The sequence below is a fragment of the Gracilinanus agilis genome, chromosome 1, assembly GCF_016433145.1.
Source record: "Gracilinanus agilis isolate LMUSP501 chromosome 1, AgileGrace, whole genome shotgun sequence".
Lineage (NCBI taxonomy): Eukaryota > Metazoa > Chordata > Mammalia > Didelphimorphia > Didelphidae > Gracilinanus > Gracilinanus agilis.
This window is the reverse complement of record NC_058130.1, coordinates 352240867-352254136: the sequence shown is the minus strand read 5'-3', so window position 1 is coordinate 352254136 and position 13270 is coordinate 352240867. Positions and strand designations below refer to the sequence as shown.

Sequence of the window (13270 nt, the reverse complement as noted above, 5' to 3'; positions counted from 1 at the left end):
TTACATTATCTATTTGTTGAGGTTCTTCTTGCTTTCTGGGGTAGAGGGAGCACTGCTTCAAGCTTGCAGAATACTCTTCTTTGATACTTGGGGTAAGACTGGCTGTCCTTGTTCCTCACAGTGTGTCTGTCAAGGAAGTGGCCCTGCTGGCTTGCTTTGGAAGGTTTGCAGATGTTTTATATAGCTATATTCAGCACCCCATGCTACTAGGTTTCCCCACTGTTTTGTGGGCTTGTTAATTCCCATTCTGTGGCTTCCCTGCCCCTGACAAGTGACCTAGGCCAGACAGGCTCCCTACCTTTGGGCTCTGCCACCATAGGTACTCTGCTGCCAGGTGGGAATGAGGGGGTTACTTCATAATACTTCCAGTTCCCCTTCTCTACTTCTCTGTAGCACAGGGTTCTATTGCCACATGGGAGTGAGTAGAATACTATATTTCCAGTTCCACCTCTTGGCTCCCTTGTAGCCCCAGGGCACTCATGCCACATGAGTATTTGTAGGTTTCCTGTCTTCTCTACTTGTGTGTAGTGACTGGTTGGGTTTGCTCCTGCTCTGAAGTTTCATTGCCTTTGGCAGAGTCATGGGCTGCTCCAAGATCTGGCAATTCTCATAAATGCTGTGCTGTCTGGGCTACTCTCTCCTCTTACCTCAGTAAGACATGTTCTTCCAGCTTTCCTTTGTTTTTAGGCAATTTATTTTCTTTTGTGTGTGTGCATGGAGGGATCAGGGGAGCAGAACATCCTATACTCCACCATCTCAGTTCCCAGCATTCAACTCCAGCACATTCAAACAATTAAAACTTTTCCAATCACAAAATGAGATGACGTGGGATATAGAGAGGTTTCAAAAAACAACTGGCTGATCATTGGGGATGCTTTAGAAAAGGTTCACACATCAGGAATAATTTGGTTCGGATTACCTCCCAGAATCTATCTCAGTCTAAACTTCTCTAATTCTACAATTAATAAAATGATAATTGTCTCTAATTCTATGTAATTAGCTTACGCAATATCTTCGTTCCAATGATTTGACAACATAGGAAGAACAGAATAATATTTAAATGAACTAAATAATATACTACCAATGATCACTTATATGGAATTTAATGGTTTTGTTTTCTTATAATGGAACCAACTTAAAAATATTGTTATGTATTTTGTGATTTTCAACATGAAAATAAATTATATTTACTTACCAAAGACTGCAAACTGAACTCCCAATTCATTTAAAATAGGAATCATGTGTTTTCCTTTTGTTATTGTACTTAATATTGAAGGATTTAGGCAGTCTCCACTAAAAATTAAAAGTGGATTCAGGAAATTGAACTTTTTTACAGCTGTTGCAAATCTAAAAGAAACAGAATTTTTCACAAGGTTGTTAGATGCCCTTTTAAAATGTAAAAAATAAGTTAAAATATTTACTAATACAATAAAGCTTAAATAAAATATTTTATTTGAATTATGAAGTATATAATTTCCCTCTGCTCTGGAACTATGCCCAGGGGAGCATTAACCTTAATGTATTTTGAGTTTTAGCATTAATGAAGTATATAATGGCATTAGAAAAATCTCTAAATAATTTTTTCCCAGACAGCAATTACATTATTTTGTAGAACAGAGGAAACCCAAATGTCTTCCAAATTTGATTTTGTTTCCAAGGTGTTGCATAACACACTGCTAACTGATATATATATATATATATACATATATATATATATCAATATTCAATAGTCTGAAAAATTGACTAAAAAACTAAACTTCTGTTAAGTCAATAACATTTTCCTAATGGCTTTCATGATGTAAATCAAGACATTGCTTTAACATTGGTTTTAAATTATCTAAAATAACAAAAGCATTTTTGACAAAGCAGTCATATTAAAAATATGTATTGTATAAATTATCTTGATAATTATCTTGATAATTTAGAGTTGCCCTTCTAAGAGAATGACAAAAATATGTAAGATTGACTCAGAGAAATTTGGAGAAACTGATTGTCTTTGTGACCTAGTGTAACCTGGAGAAACTGTCTTTGAAAATTACAGCTTGGCTGAAGTCCACCTGCCACTGGCTCATTCCATAACAGTCCTCTCAGTCTCTCTGGAATGAGCTAGCCAAAAATCCTTGGCCTTTGTGTAACTGAGTGAGTTTATCACTTGGCCTCAACTTTGGAACATCTGGCCCTAAGACTCAGTGGGTCATTTTATTACTGAAACCTTGAGACTGAGTCAGTTCATACTCTTATCTTGCTGTCTTAGGCTAAAAATGTATACCAGAGATGTCTTTGCATCTTTGCAGGTCCCTTGCACCTGGGAATCTGTCACCTGGTTCCTGAGAACTTTCTCCAAGTACTATCCCAGATCCCTATCTGGATCGGCCCCTTCCAGCCCCCTTTTTTGCCTCCCTTTACTAAGAATTGTAAAAGTAATTGCTAGTTAATTATACTCATGAGTGCTTATTGGGATTAGATGAATTTCCTCCCATGTGCATATATGTCCTTGCTTAATAAAGATTATCTTGATTTTAAGGCACCTTGGTCAACTCTTGGTTCTGGGAAAATGGGATGGAACTCTCTAGGGATCTCAGCACCCCGAGGTATTTTCTCCCCGTTGGGGAAAAGAGAGACCTACGTTACATAAAGTTTATATCTCAATATACAGACTATATTCACTTTATATTTATGCTATGTTTTATATATGCACATATAAAACATATATATATAGGTACACATGTGTGTATATATGTATGTGTGTGGGTATGTATGTATGTGCTTGTGATCTCCTCTATTAGAATGTACTTCACACTTGTTACTGATTGAGATTATTTTATTCTTCATACTGATATCCCCAGTGCCTAGCATAGTATCTGGTACATAGTAGGTGCTCAACAAATGCTAGTTTATTCAGTACAAATAATATATTGAAACTTAAAGTACATTAAAAATTAATGCTCCCCTGAGCATAACTCCAGAACAGAGAGAAATGTATTTTATATTTTGTTTATCTATATAAACTTATTCTATTATTTGGCATTGGATGCAAAATGTAGCCAATTATACAGTTTGTTTCTTCTCTTTAGGGCATAGGTTCTTAAGTATTTTGTGTTGTGGAACTCTTGACAGTCTGGTAAAACTTATGGATCCATTCTTGGAATTTTTATTTTTAAATTGTGAAATATAGAGTATTATAAAGGAAACCAATTATAATGAAATTTTATTTATTATTATTATTATTCCTGTTGACTCCTTAGGAGCACAGGGCCGCTACCATCTCACGCCATCGGACTCTGTTCTGGGCAACTTCCCCCAGCTGGGCCCATGTCATTCCGACTGTTTTTGTTTCATTTTTGGCAGATCTTCGCCAGGTCTGTTTTGGTCTTCCAACTTTCCTCCTTCCTGAAGGGTTCCAGCTCAATGCTTGTCTGGCTACGTTGTCTTCCGGTTTTCGTAGCGTATGTCCTATCCATCTCCACTTACGTTTCTTTATATCCTGACTAATGGGATACTGGATTGTTCTTTCCCAGAGACTAGCATTGGAGATCTTTTCAGGCCATCTGATGTTCAAGATGTGACGTAGACATCTATTAACAAAGACCTGGAGTTTATTGGTGTTAGCGCTCGTCACTCTCCAGCTTTCTGATCCATATAGGACGGCCTTTACTTTGGTGTTGAAGATTCGGAGCTTAGTGAGGAGGGACAGAGCTTTGGAGATCCAGACAGACCGCAGGGTGTTAAATGCCTGTCTGGCTTTGTTGATTCGGTTTCTGATGTCCTCATCTGCCCCACCGTCCTTACTGACTATGCTACCCAAATAGATGAAGTGGTCCGTCTCCTTGATGTTTTCTCCCTGTAGTTGGATTGGCAGGTCCTGTGTGCTGTTGACTGTGATCACCTCGGTCTTCTTCTTGTTGATCTTCAGACCTGTCTTCTCCGCTTCTTCAGAGAGTCATGCAAGTTTGGCTTGCGCATCCTGCTGCTTGTGAGAAAGGAGACAGATGTCATCTGCGAAGTCAAGGTCCTCGAGCTGCTTGTTGTGAGTCCACTGAATGCCCGTATTGTTGTCCTTGGTAATTCTTCTCATGGTCCAATCCATGACCATCATCAAGAAGATAAGGGGCGAAAGCATGCAGCCTTGCTTCACTCCGGTCTTTACTTTGAAGGGAGCCGTCAGTTTCCCATTATGGATGACCTGGCAGGTAAAGTCTTCGTATAGCTGCTGGATGATGTTGATGAGCTTCGGAGGAATCCCGTAATGTTGCATCAATCTCCAGATGATGCTCCTGTCCACGCTGTCAAATGCCTTCTCAAAATCCACGAAAGTCATGTAGAGGGGGGACTGCCACTCGATGGACTGTTCGATGATGATTCTTAGGGTGACGATATGGTCAGTGCATGATCTGTGCTGACGAAACCCTGCTTGTTCTATTCTCAGCTTCTTGTCCAAGGCCTTCTTCAGTCTTTCTAAGATGACTCTGGTCAGGATTTTGCTGGGAGCGGATAGAAGCATGATTCCTCACCAGTTGCTGCATTGGGATAGGTCACCTTTCTTGGGTAGCTTCACCAGGTAGCCTAGTTTCCAGTCTGTCGGGACTTGTTCCTGTTCCCAGATCTTCTGCAGGAGGGGTTGTAGCATCTCCGCTGACATTTCTGGGTCTGCCTTGAGTGCCTCAGGGGGGATGCCGTCTGGACCTGCAGCCTTACCATTTTTCATGGTCTTGATGGCTTTGATGATCTCAACTTTGGTAGGTGGGCCCGTGTTCACCTGAAGCAGTTCGGTGGCTGGTGGTATGTCTGGAACAGTTGGTGGAGGCAGTCGGTTCAGGATTTCTTCGAAATGCTCTGCCCATCGGGCTCTCTGCCCTGCATCGCTTGTTATTGTCTTGCCAGTCTTGTCCTTCACTGGCTTGCTAGGGTTGTAGTTCTTTCCCGATAGAGTTCTTGTTATTTCGTATAGCCTCTTCATGTTCCCCTGCCCCGCTGCTGTTTCTGCTTCCTCGGTCATATCGTGAATGAACCGTCTCTTGTCATATCTTGTGTTCTTCTTGACTTGACGGTTAATTTCCCAGTACTGTGTTCAAAGTTCTTCTTTCTCCTGCTGATCTTGGCACTGGCTGATCTTCTGTTTCAAATCTCTTCTCTGTTGTATCTTGGCCCATGTCTTTTGTGTTAACCATTCCTTGCGCTTTCTCTCTCTCTTTCTCAGGACCTCTGCGCAGGTGGTCTTCCAGGTCTGCTGGAGTTTGGTCCAGTGGTCTTCGACTGTCTCTCCCGTGAGTCCTGTCAGGGCCGCGAACTTGTTCTTGATTTCGCAATTGAATGCTTCTTTTTCCTCTCTGGTCTTTAGATCTTGCACATTGAACTTATGCTGTAATCTGCCTGAAAGGTCGTTGAATGATTTCAACTTGATTCTAAAAGTTGCCACCAGGAGTTGGTGGTCCGAGGCCACATCTGCACCACGTCTTGCTCTAACATCTAGAAGGCTTCTTCTCCACTTGCGGGAAACTGTGATGTGATCTATCTGATTTTCTGTCCTTCCATCAGGCGAAGTCCAGGTTGACTTATGAAAATGCTGTAATCAAATTATTAAAATAACCAGTTCATGAACTCTAAAGTAAGAACTCTTGCTTCAGGGCCTGGTCTAAATATGTAAATGGGTCTTTTTTACTCTTTTACTTATAAATATTCTTTTAGATAACTAAACTATTCATAGAATTAAGAAATCTGAGAGATAAAATAGATGAACTCCCTCATTTTATAGATGAAGAAATGGTCCAATGAACTTCTGTCCACTGCTATAATTTTCATCCTCATCTTCATTGGGAGAATTCTCATTAATGTGACTCTTTCCTCTGTACAACCCACCCACACCTTTTTCTGTGCAATTTTTGTTCATGTTCTCCCAAGAAGCCTACACAAAGGATTAACTCAATGTACTAGAGGCCTCCTTCTAGTTCTTAAATTTCAGTAGCATTAGTACTGTACTCAGGACCAAACATATATCAAGAGATCTTTTCCAATCTGTTTCCTTGATGATTTTCCTTATACCACAACTTGAGCATCAATAGATATATACTGAAGTCTATTTGAAACAAACCACATATAGAGGAAAGATTATGGGAAGATGGCAGAAAATGGCAGGAAATTACCTGACTCTCTCGAATTCCCCCACAAATAACTTTAAATAATGTCTCAAAATGAATTATAGAGTGGCAGAAATAATTAAAAGTCGAGGTAAAGCAGTCATCTAGTCTATGATAACTTGGGAATCCTTTGGAAAAGATCTAACCTCCTGAGAAAGTGCTATAACCTGCTTGAAGTGCAGATATTTCTGGACAGATACTGTAGAGTCAACAAATAGCAAGCCCTGGGGATATCTGTGTAGGCAATATAGGAGTTAAGCAACTATCAGAGGAAGATTGTGAGAGCCTTCAACTGGCTCTGGATGGGGGACTGACAAGTCAACCAGACTTGATCTCTCAGGCTGTGGCTGTGGACAAGGAGGAATGAGTGTGTCTCAGTGAATGTAGTCACAGAGGGTTGGGGCCCTGCTGGTTGTGGTCGTTCACAAAACAGCAGAGACCCTGGTTTTGGTTTCAGAGTGGTAAACTGATGTTTATAGTCATGAAAGGACCATCAGAAGAGTGTGTATGGTGGTAGTGGTGCTGGGGACTCTGGTCATAATCAGGGATGGAGAAAGTCACTGAGATCACTCACAGACCTGAGCCTAAGGAGCAATGACCAAATATGGCTTTGGATTATAGAAGATTAGGAGAACCAAGAGGTCAAAGGTTCCCAGACAGAAATCAGAAAATAGAAAAAACCTAAAGCCTGAGATATTACTCCCTATGCTCCAAATAAAGTTAACAGTCAAGAAATAGGCTGTTTAAAAAAAAAGAAAGAAAAAGAGCCCATTCATAGCTATTGTGGTGATAGAGAAGATTAAGTTCTAACTCAGAAGACAACAGAATAGTTACTTCAGAAGCTTCAAAAAAAAAAGGTAAAGTGGTCACAAATCCAAAAAAGAGTTCTTAAAAGAGCTTTAAAAAACTATAAAAATCAAGTAAGAGAGGCTGAAGAAAAATCAGGAAAAGAAATAAGTAATGCAAGAAAAGCCAAAAAGTTAGGAAGAGAAAATCAGTCAACTGGAAAAAGATCTAAGAGAAGAAAATAAATCCTTAAAACTTATAAATGGGCAAGAGAAAGCTAGTGACTTCATAAGACATCAAGAAATAATAAAACAAAAATTAAAAGAATGAAAAATTGAAGAGAATTTTAAACGTCTTATTACAAAAACAACTGACCTGGAAAACATAAATGCATCAAATGCTATAAGATTCAAATTTTTCAAGAAAAAAAGTAAATGAATTACAGGAAATAAGATGGCAAAACTATAATATTAGGGGATTTCAACCTTCTCCTCTCAGAACTAGATAAATCTAGCCAAAAATACATAAGACAGGGGCAGCTGGGTAGCTCAGTGGAGTGAGAGTCAGGCCTAGAGACAGGAGGTCCTAGGTTCAAACCCGGCCTCAGCCACTTCCCAGCTGTGTGACCCTGGGCAAGTCACTTGACCCCCATTGCCCACCCTTACCAATCTTCCACCTACGAGTTGTCTCACCAAAGTACAAGGGTTTAAAAAAAAATACATAAGACATCAAGATGATGAATGAATAGAATTTTAGATAATCTAGAGCAGTAATGGGAAAACTATGGCCCACAGGCCAGATGTGGCCCCCTGAAATGTTCTATCCAGCTGTGTGACATTATTCCTAATCTGACGAATACAATAAGTAGGATACAATACAATGAAACTTCGAAAGTTGCCTTAGGAACAGACTGACAGATGAGCATTTCCTTTCCTTTGGCCCCCTCTTTAAAAAGTTTGACCATCAATGATGTATAGGATTGACAGAGAGAGTGGTACTCAGCAGCTTTACAAAAACTGACCACACACCAAACCATAAAAACTTTATAGTTAAATGCAGAATAACAGAAATATTAAATGCACCCTTTTCAGATCATAATGTAATAAAATTTATATTTAAAAAAAGGCCATGGAAACAGAGATTAAGAATTAATTGGAGACTAAATAACCTAATCCTTAAGAAAAAGTCATAGAAACAATAAACAATTTTTCACAGAAAACAGGGTTAAGTGATTTTAACAAGTATCATATGCCTAATGATGAGGCCAGATTTAAACTCAGGAAGATGAATCTTTCTGACTTTAAACCCAGAGCTCTATCCACTGTACCATATACTTGCTCCTCAAAATAATTTGATTAATGAAAATGATAATAATGAGATAGCATATCAAAACTTATGGGATAAAAAAAGTAACAATCAGAGGAAAATTTATATTCCTTAATGCTTACATCAATCAAATAGAGAAAGCTGATCAATGCACTGAATATGCAATTAAGAAAATTAGAAAAAGAACAAAATTAAAAATCCCAAATTAAACACAAAATTGGAAATCCTGAAAATTAAAGATGAGATTAACAAAATGGAATTTAAGAAAACCAATGAATTAATAAATAAAAATCAGAGTTGGTTTTATGAAAAACAAAACAGATAAACAACTGGTTAATATGATTTTAGAAAGAATAGAAGAAAACAAATCATTAGCATCAAAAATGAAAAGGATGAATACATGACTAATGAAGATGAAATTAAAGCAATTATTAGGAGTTATTTTGTCCAATTATATGCCAACAAATGTAATAATATAAATGAAATGAAAGAATATTTACAAAACATAAATTGCCTACATTAACAGAAGAAAAAAAAGAGCATTTAAAATAAGCCTATTTAATAAAAATAAATCAAACAAGCCACAAATGAGCTTCCTAAGAAAAAAGTATCAGAGGACCAGATCGATTTACAAATTATACCAAACATTTAAAGATCAACTAACTCCAATATTAAATAAATTATTTGGAATAAGAGGCAAAGTTCTACCAAACTACTTTTATGAAACAAGTATGGTGCTGATACCTAAACCAGGAAAAACAAAAACAGAGAAAGAAAATTATAGACCAATTTCATTAATGAATAGGGATCCAAAAACCTTAAATAAAATACTAGCTAAGAGACTACAACAATATATCATAAAGATTATACACTGTGACCATGTGGGATTAATACCAGGAATACAGGGCTGGTTCAATATAAGGAAAACTAATAACATGATTGATTATTGTCAATAACAAAGGTTAACAAAAATCATGATATCAATAGATGCAGAAAAAGCTTTGACAAAATACCACACTTACTCCTATTAATAACACTTGAAAGCATTAGAATAAGAGCATTAGAATAGATTTTTACCTTAAAATGATAAGAAGTGTCAACTTAAAACCATCTATAAGTATTACCTATAATGGGGATAAGTTAAAAACCTTCCCAATAAGATCAGGAATGAAACCAAGATGCCTATTGACATCAATATTATTCATTATTGTACTAGAAAGCTACCAATGAAAGAAGAAATTGAAATTAAAGGAATCAGAATGAAATGAAGAAATAAAACTATTTCTCTTTGGAGATAATATGATGGACACTTGAAAAATTCTAGAGATTCAACTAAAAAGATAGCTGAAATAATAAACTTGGCAAAGTAACAGGAAATAAAAAAATCACATAAATCATCTACATTTCTATATACCATTAACAAAGCCCAGCAAGAAGAGATAAAAGACAGCTCATTTAAAATAACTATAAACAATATATAATATATAAAATAAGATAATAAGATAACTGGGAATACACATTGTCACCCAGGATCTATATGAACATAATTATAAATCACTTTCTATACAAATAAAGTCAAATTTAAATGATTAGTTTATTTGAATTTTGAAAATTGAAAGATTAGTTGTTCACAGTTGGGTAAGCCAATATAATAAAAATGACAATTCTACTTAATAAAAGTACTTATTCAGCATCATCCCAATGAAATTACTAAAATATTATTTTATTGAAATAGAAAAAAATAGTGAAAATGTCACTTAGAAGAACAAAAGGTCAAGAATATTAAAGGAATTAACGAAAAAAGATGTAAAGAAGATGATATAGGATAGCAATGAAAAAACATCCATTAGCATTAGGCACGTGACAACTTGGAATCAATCAATTAAAAACACCACTATGTGCTGGGAACTACTGACTATCTTGGACTTGGGGAGTACAAATACAAAAGTGATCATGCTTCATATCTCAACTAGCCATCTATCACATCATCAGGACCTCTTGCTTTTATTCTCAGATAAATAATTAAATCAATAAAGTCAAGGTTATGACAACATATTTTCCCTTGGCTTCATTTAGAATTCCTGAGATTGCTTAGATTAAAACATACAGGGGAAGGGTATAGAGAAAAAAGAATAGAGCATTGAGGATTGAACATTATTAAATAATATAAACATTTAGAGGAAGGAGAAGTCATGTGAGCAATGAGATAGAGGACTAGACATTTTTTTCTGATCTTCTCAAATCTCTTCAAAACAAAAATTATGCACCAAAGACCAAGTTCAACTGTCTCCATGGTTTAGGATTCCTGGAATCTAAAAGAAGTTTAAATAAATAAATTCATCACATGAACTGATGCTCATGGACCCTAAAGAGAATGGGTGCACTAAAAGACTCAAGAACCCCACACACAGATTGTAACAAAACCCAGCTCCATACACAGGTTCCTTTCTCCCTCCTCCCACTGCCTAAACATCTTGGATCTAGGCTATGAGAGTTTCCTTGGGATATGAGAGAAACCACCAGCACTGCAGCAGCCTGTCAGAAGAAAAAGTCTGCTAGGGGCTACAACAGACCGCCAACACGTGACTGACAACTCCAGAGCTAAAAAGCCCTAAACTGCCCATGCTGACCAAGTTGGGCAACACTGTAGCACCAGAGTCACAGTGCTCTGAATTCCTAGCTGTGTGACTTTGGGCAAGTCACTTAATTTCCACTGCCTATCCCATACTACTCTTCTGCCTTGAAACTAATACACTGTATAGATTCTAAGGTAGAAGTAAGGATTAAAAAAAAAAAAAAAAAAAAAAGATCCAAAATGGAGTTCCTAATTGGAATCCCTGAGAGGCAAAGTAGGGAAAGAAAATTACAGGGCAACATCTCTAATGAACACTGTTATGGTCATCATAGGATCATCAATCCATCCATCCGTCTATCTATATACCACCACAAGTTACTAATTAGGAAAACTCATTTTTCATCACCTATCAATGGCATGCTGCTGTTATCCAAATAATTGGAGCAACAGGTGTTCTAGGTCACTATTCCTTCTGAGAAACTTCCTGAAAAAAGCCCCATACCTCAGAGACTAGGCGACTAGATGGCACAGTCTATAGAGCCTAAACTAGGAACCAGTCAGACAAGTGTAAATCCTACCTTGGACAGTTATGGCTGTGTGATTTAAATTTTGTTTCAATTTTCTTATTTGTAAAATCTGTATAATAATAGCACCTACCTATTAGTCAAATAGAGAGGTATTTAAATACCTTTCTTAATCCTTATTTTTTATGTGACCCCACAAGTTAGCTGCTAACTAACTTCTCTTTCAGAATTCATTTCCTCCTCTGTAAAAATAGGGATAATAATAATGGGACTATCCCCAGAGAGTTGGTAAGGATCAAATGAGAACAACAACAACAAAAACAACTTTAGGGAACCCAGAGTATTTTCACAAAAGAGACACAGAAGGAACTAGTTAGGCAGGAGGGAGAACCAGGATAGAGTACTGTAATGAAAACTTAGGGAGAAGAGAACATCAAGAACTAGATGATGATCAACAGTGTCAGACTGAAAAATTCAAGAAAGATAAGGATTGAGAAAAGGCAATTAGGTTTGGCAGTTAAGAAATAAATGTTAGTAATTATAGAGAAAGCAGTTTAGTTGAATGAGTTTGGAAGCCTGACTGCAAAGAGTTAAAAAAAATGAATAAAGGAAATGGAAGCACCTATTATTAGAATTGTTGTTGCTACTGTTGTTCAGAGCAAAGGATTCTGAAAACTAGACTGGAATATTAAACAACATTTATGTAAAACTTAAAAGTTTGCACAGTGCTTTGCTTTTATTCACATCTGACCCGCAGAACAACTCTTTAGGGGAGAATAATTTTCTTATTTTTTATCTACATTTTTTATTTTACTGAGAAGGAAACTAAGGCTATGTGAGATTAAGCTTATGTATCAGGCATGCTTGTTTTTTTTCCCTCATTTTAAAAAAATACTACTTGATATATAAAATGAATCTCTGGTAAAGGGTGGAGTAGCACTAGGAAGAGAGAGCCTGGGGAAATTTATAGTGATATAAAAAAAAAAACCAAAGCCAACAATAAAACCCTTTTTTTTTTTTTAAGAGTAATTCAGGCCCATTTGCCTAAATCCCTAATGCTACCCTCCACTTACTCTTAGCTCACTTAAGGAGCTAGGGCATTCTGGCGGAAGTGGCTAGGAAGGGTAATGTGAAAGTGAAGGCCCCATCGGGCTATAGCCAGCTTTTTCTGCAAAGCTCAGAGGAGCAGGCATCCTGCTCTTTGGCCAGCAGCTGCAGTAGCAGGTCCAGACCGGCAGGGGTCAGGCCAGTAGTTCTTGGCTGGGTCAGGGGACACGTGTGGCACCATCATCCAGAATAGCCCTGAGGCCTTGAAGGCTAAGGGCGCCACTCAGGCCTCGCCACACCTTCGGGTTCAGGCCCAGACTGCAAGCAGGCAAGAGGGCGAGAGCTTACCTGGCAGCCCCTCCTACTGGCTCCTCAACCCTTGGGTCTACGTCGTAAACATCGTTAAAATGGATGATGGTGAGATCACTAGGGCCTTTCTCAATGCGCATGACCTCCGAGGTTAGGGGAGGGGCCTCCAAGTCGGGTTCCTGAAGAGGAGGAGACCCAGACTTAGGGCCCAAGTCGGCTGCCTCCATTTACCCAAGGGGATCGAGGGCGTCTGCCACTGCTCCGCCTCTGGCTTCCCCGCTGGGGCCTTCTAGTGGCTCTGGGGGCAGGGCCCCTGGGGACCGCTAGGGTGTGGCGCAGGTCGGGGAAGCCCGCGGTAGCGTGACCTGCACGTGCCTAGGCCCGCCTACTCCTCTCCCTCTTTCCACTGCGCAGGTGTGGAGGTCAGGGTGACTTCTAAGGGCTGGGGGCAAGAGGGGACCGTTGCTGAGTAATAACGGAAACTGGGCGGTGGCGGAGACTATTGCCTCCTAGCAGGACAGAAGAGCAGGGTCCTTGATGGCTAGAGAGTTTTAAAATACCAACTTTTA

The 13270-nt window shown here is 38.4% G+C and overlaps 1 protein-coding gene across 1 annotated transcript in view; it reads right to left on the bottom strand.

Moving 5' to 3' along the window:
* LOC123231464 (mannosylglucosyl-3-phosphoglycerate phosphatase-like) overlaps positions 1-12928 on the bottom strand; it is an 83538-nt gene extending 70610 nt beyond the window's left edge. The window contains exons 1-2 of the mRNA XM_044657722.1: positions 12741-12928; positions 1196-1347 (exon numbers count right to left, since the gene is read on the bottom strand). Coding sequence (XP_044513657.1) covers positions 1196-1347; positions 12741-12928 — 340 coding nt within the window. The remainder of the gene's footprint in view (positions 1-1195; positions 1348-12740) is intronic.
* Positions 12929-13270: the final 342 nt, after the last annotated feature.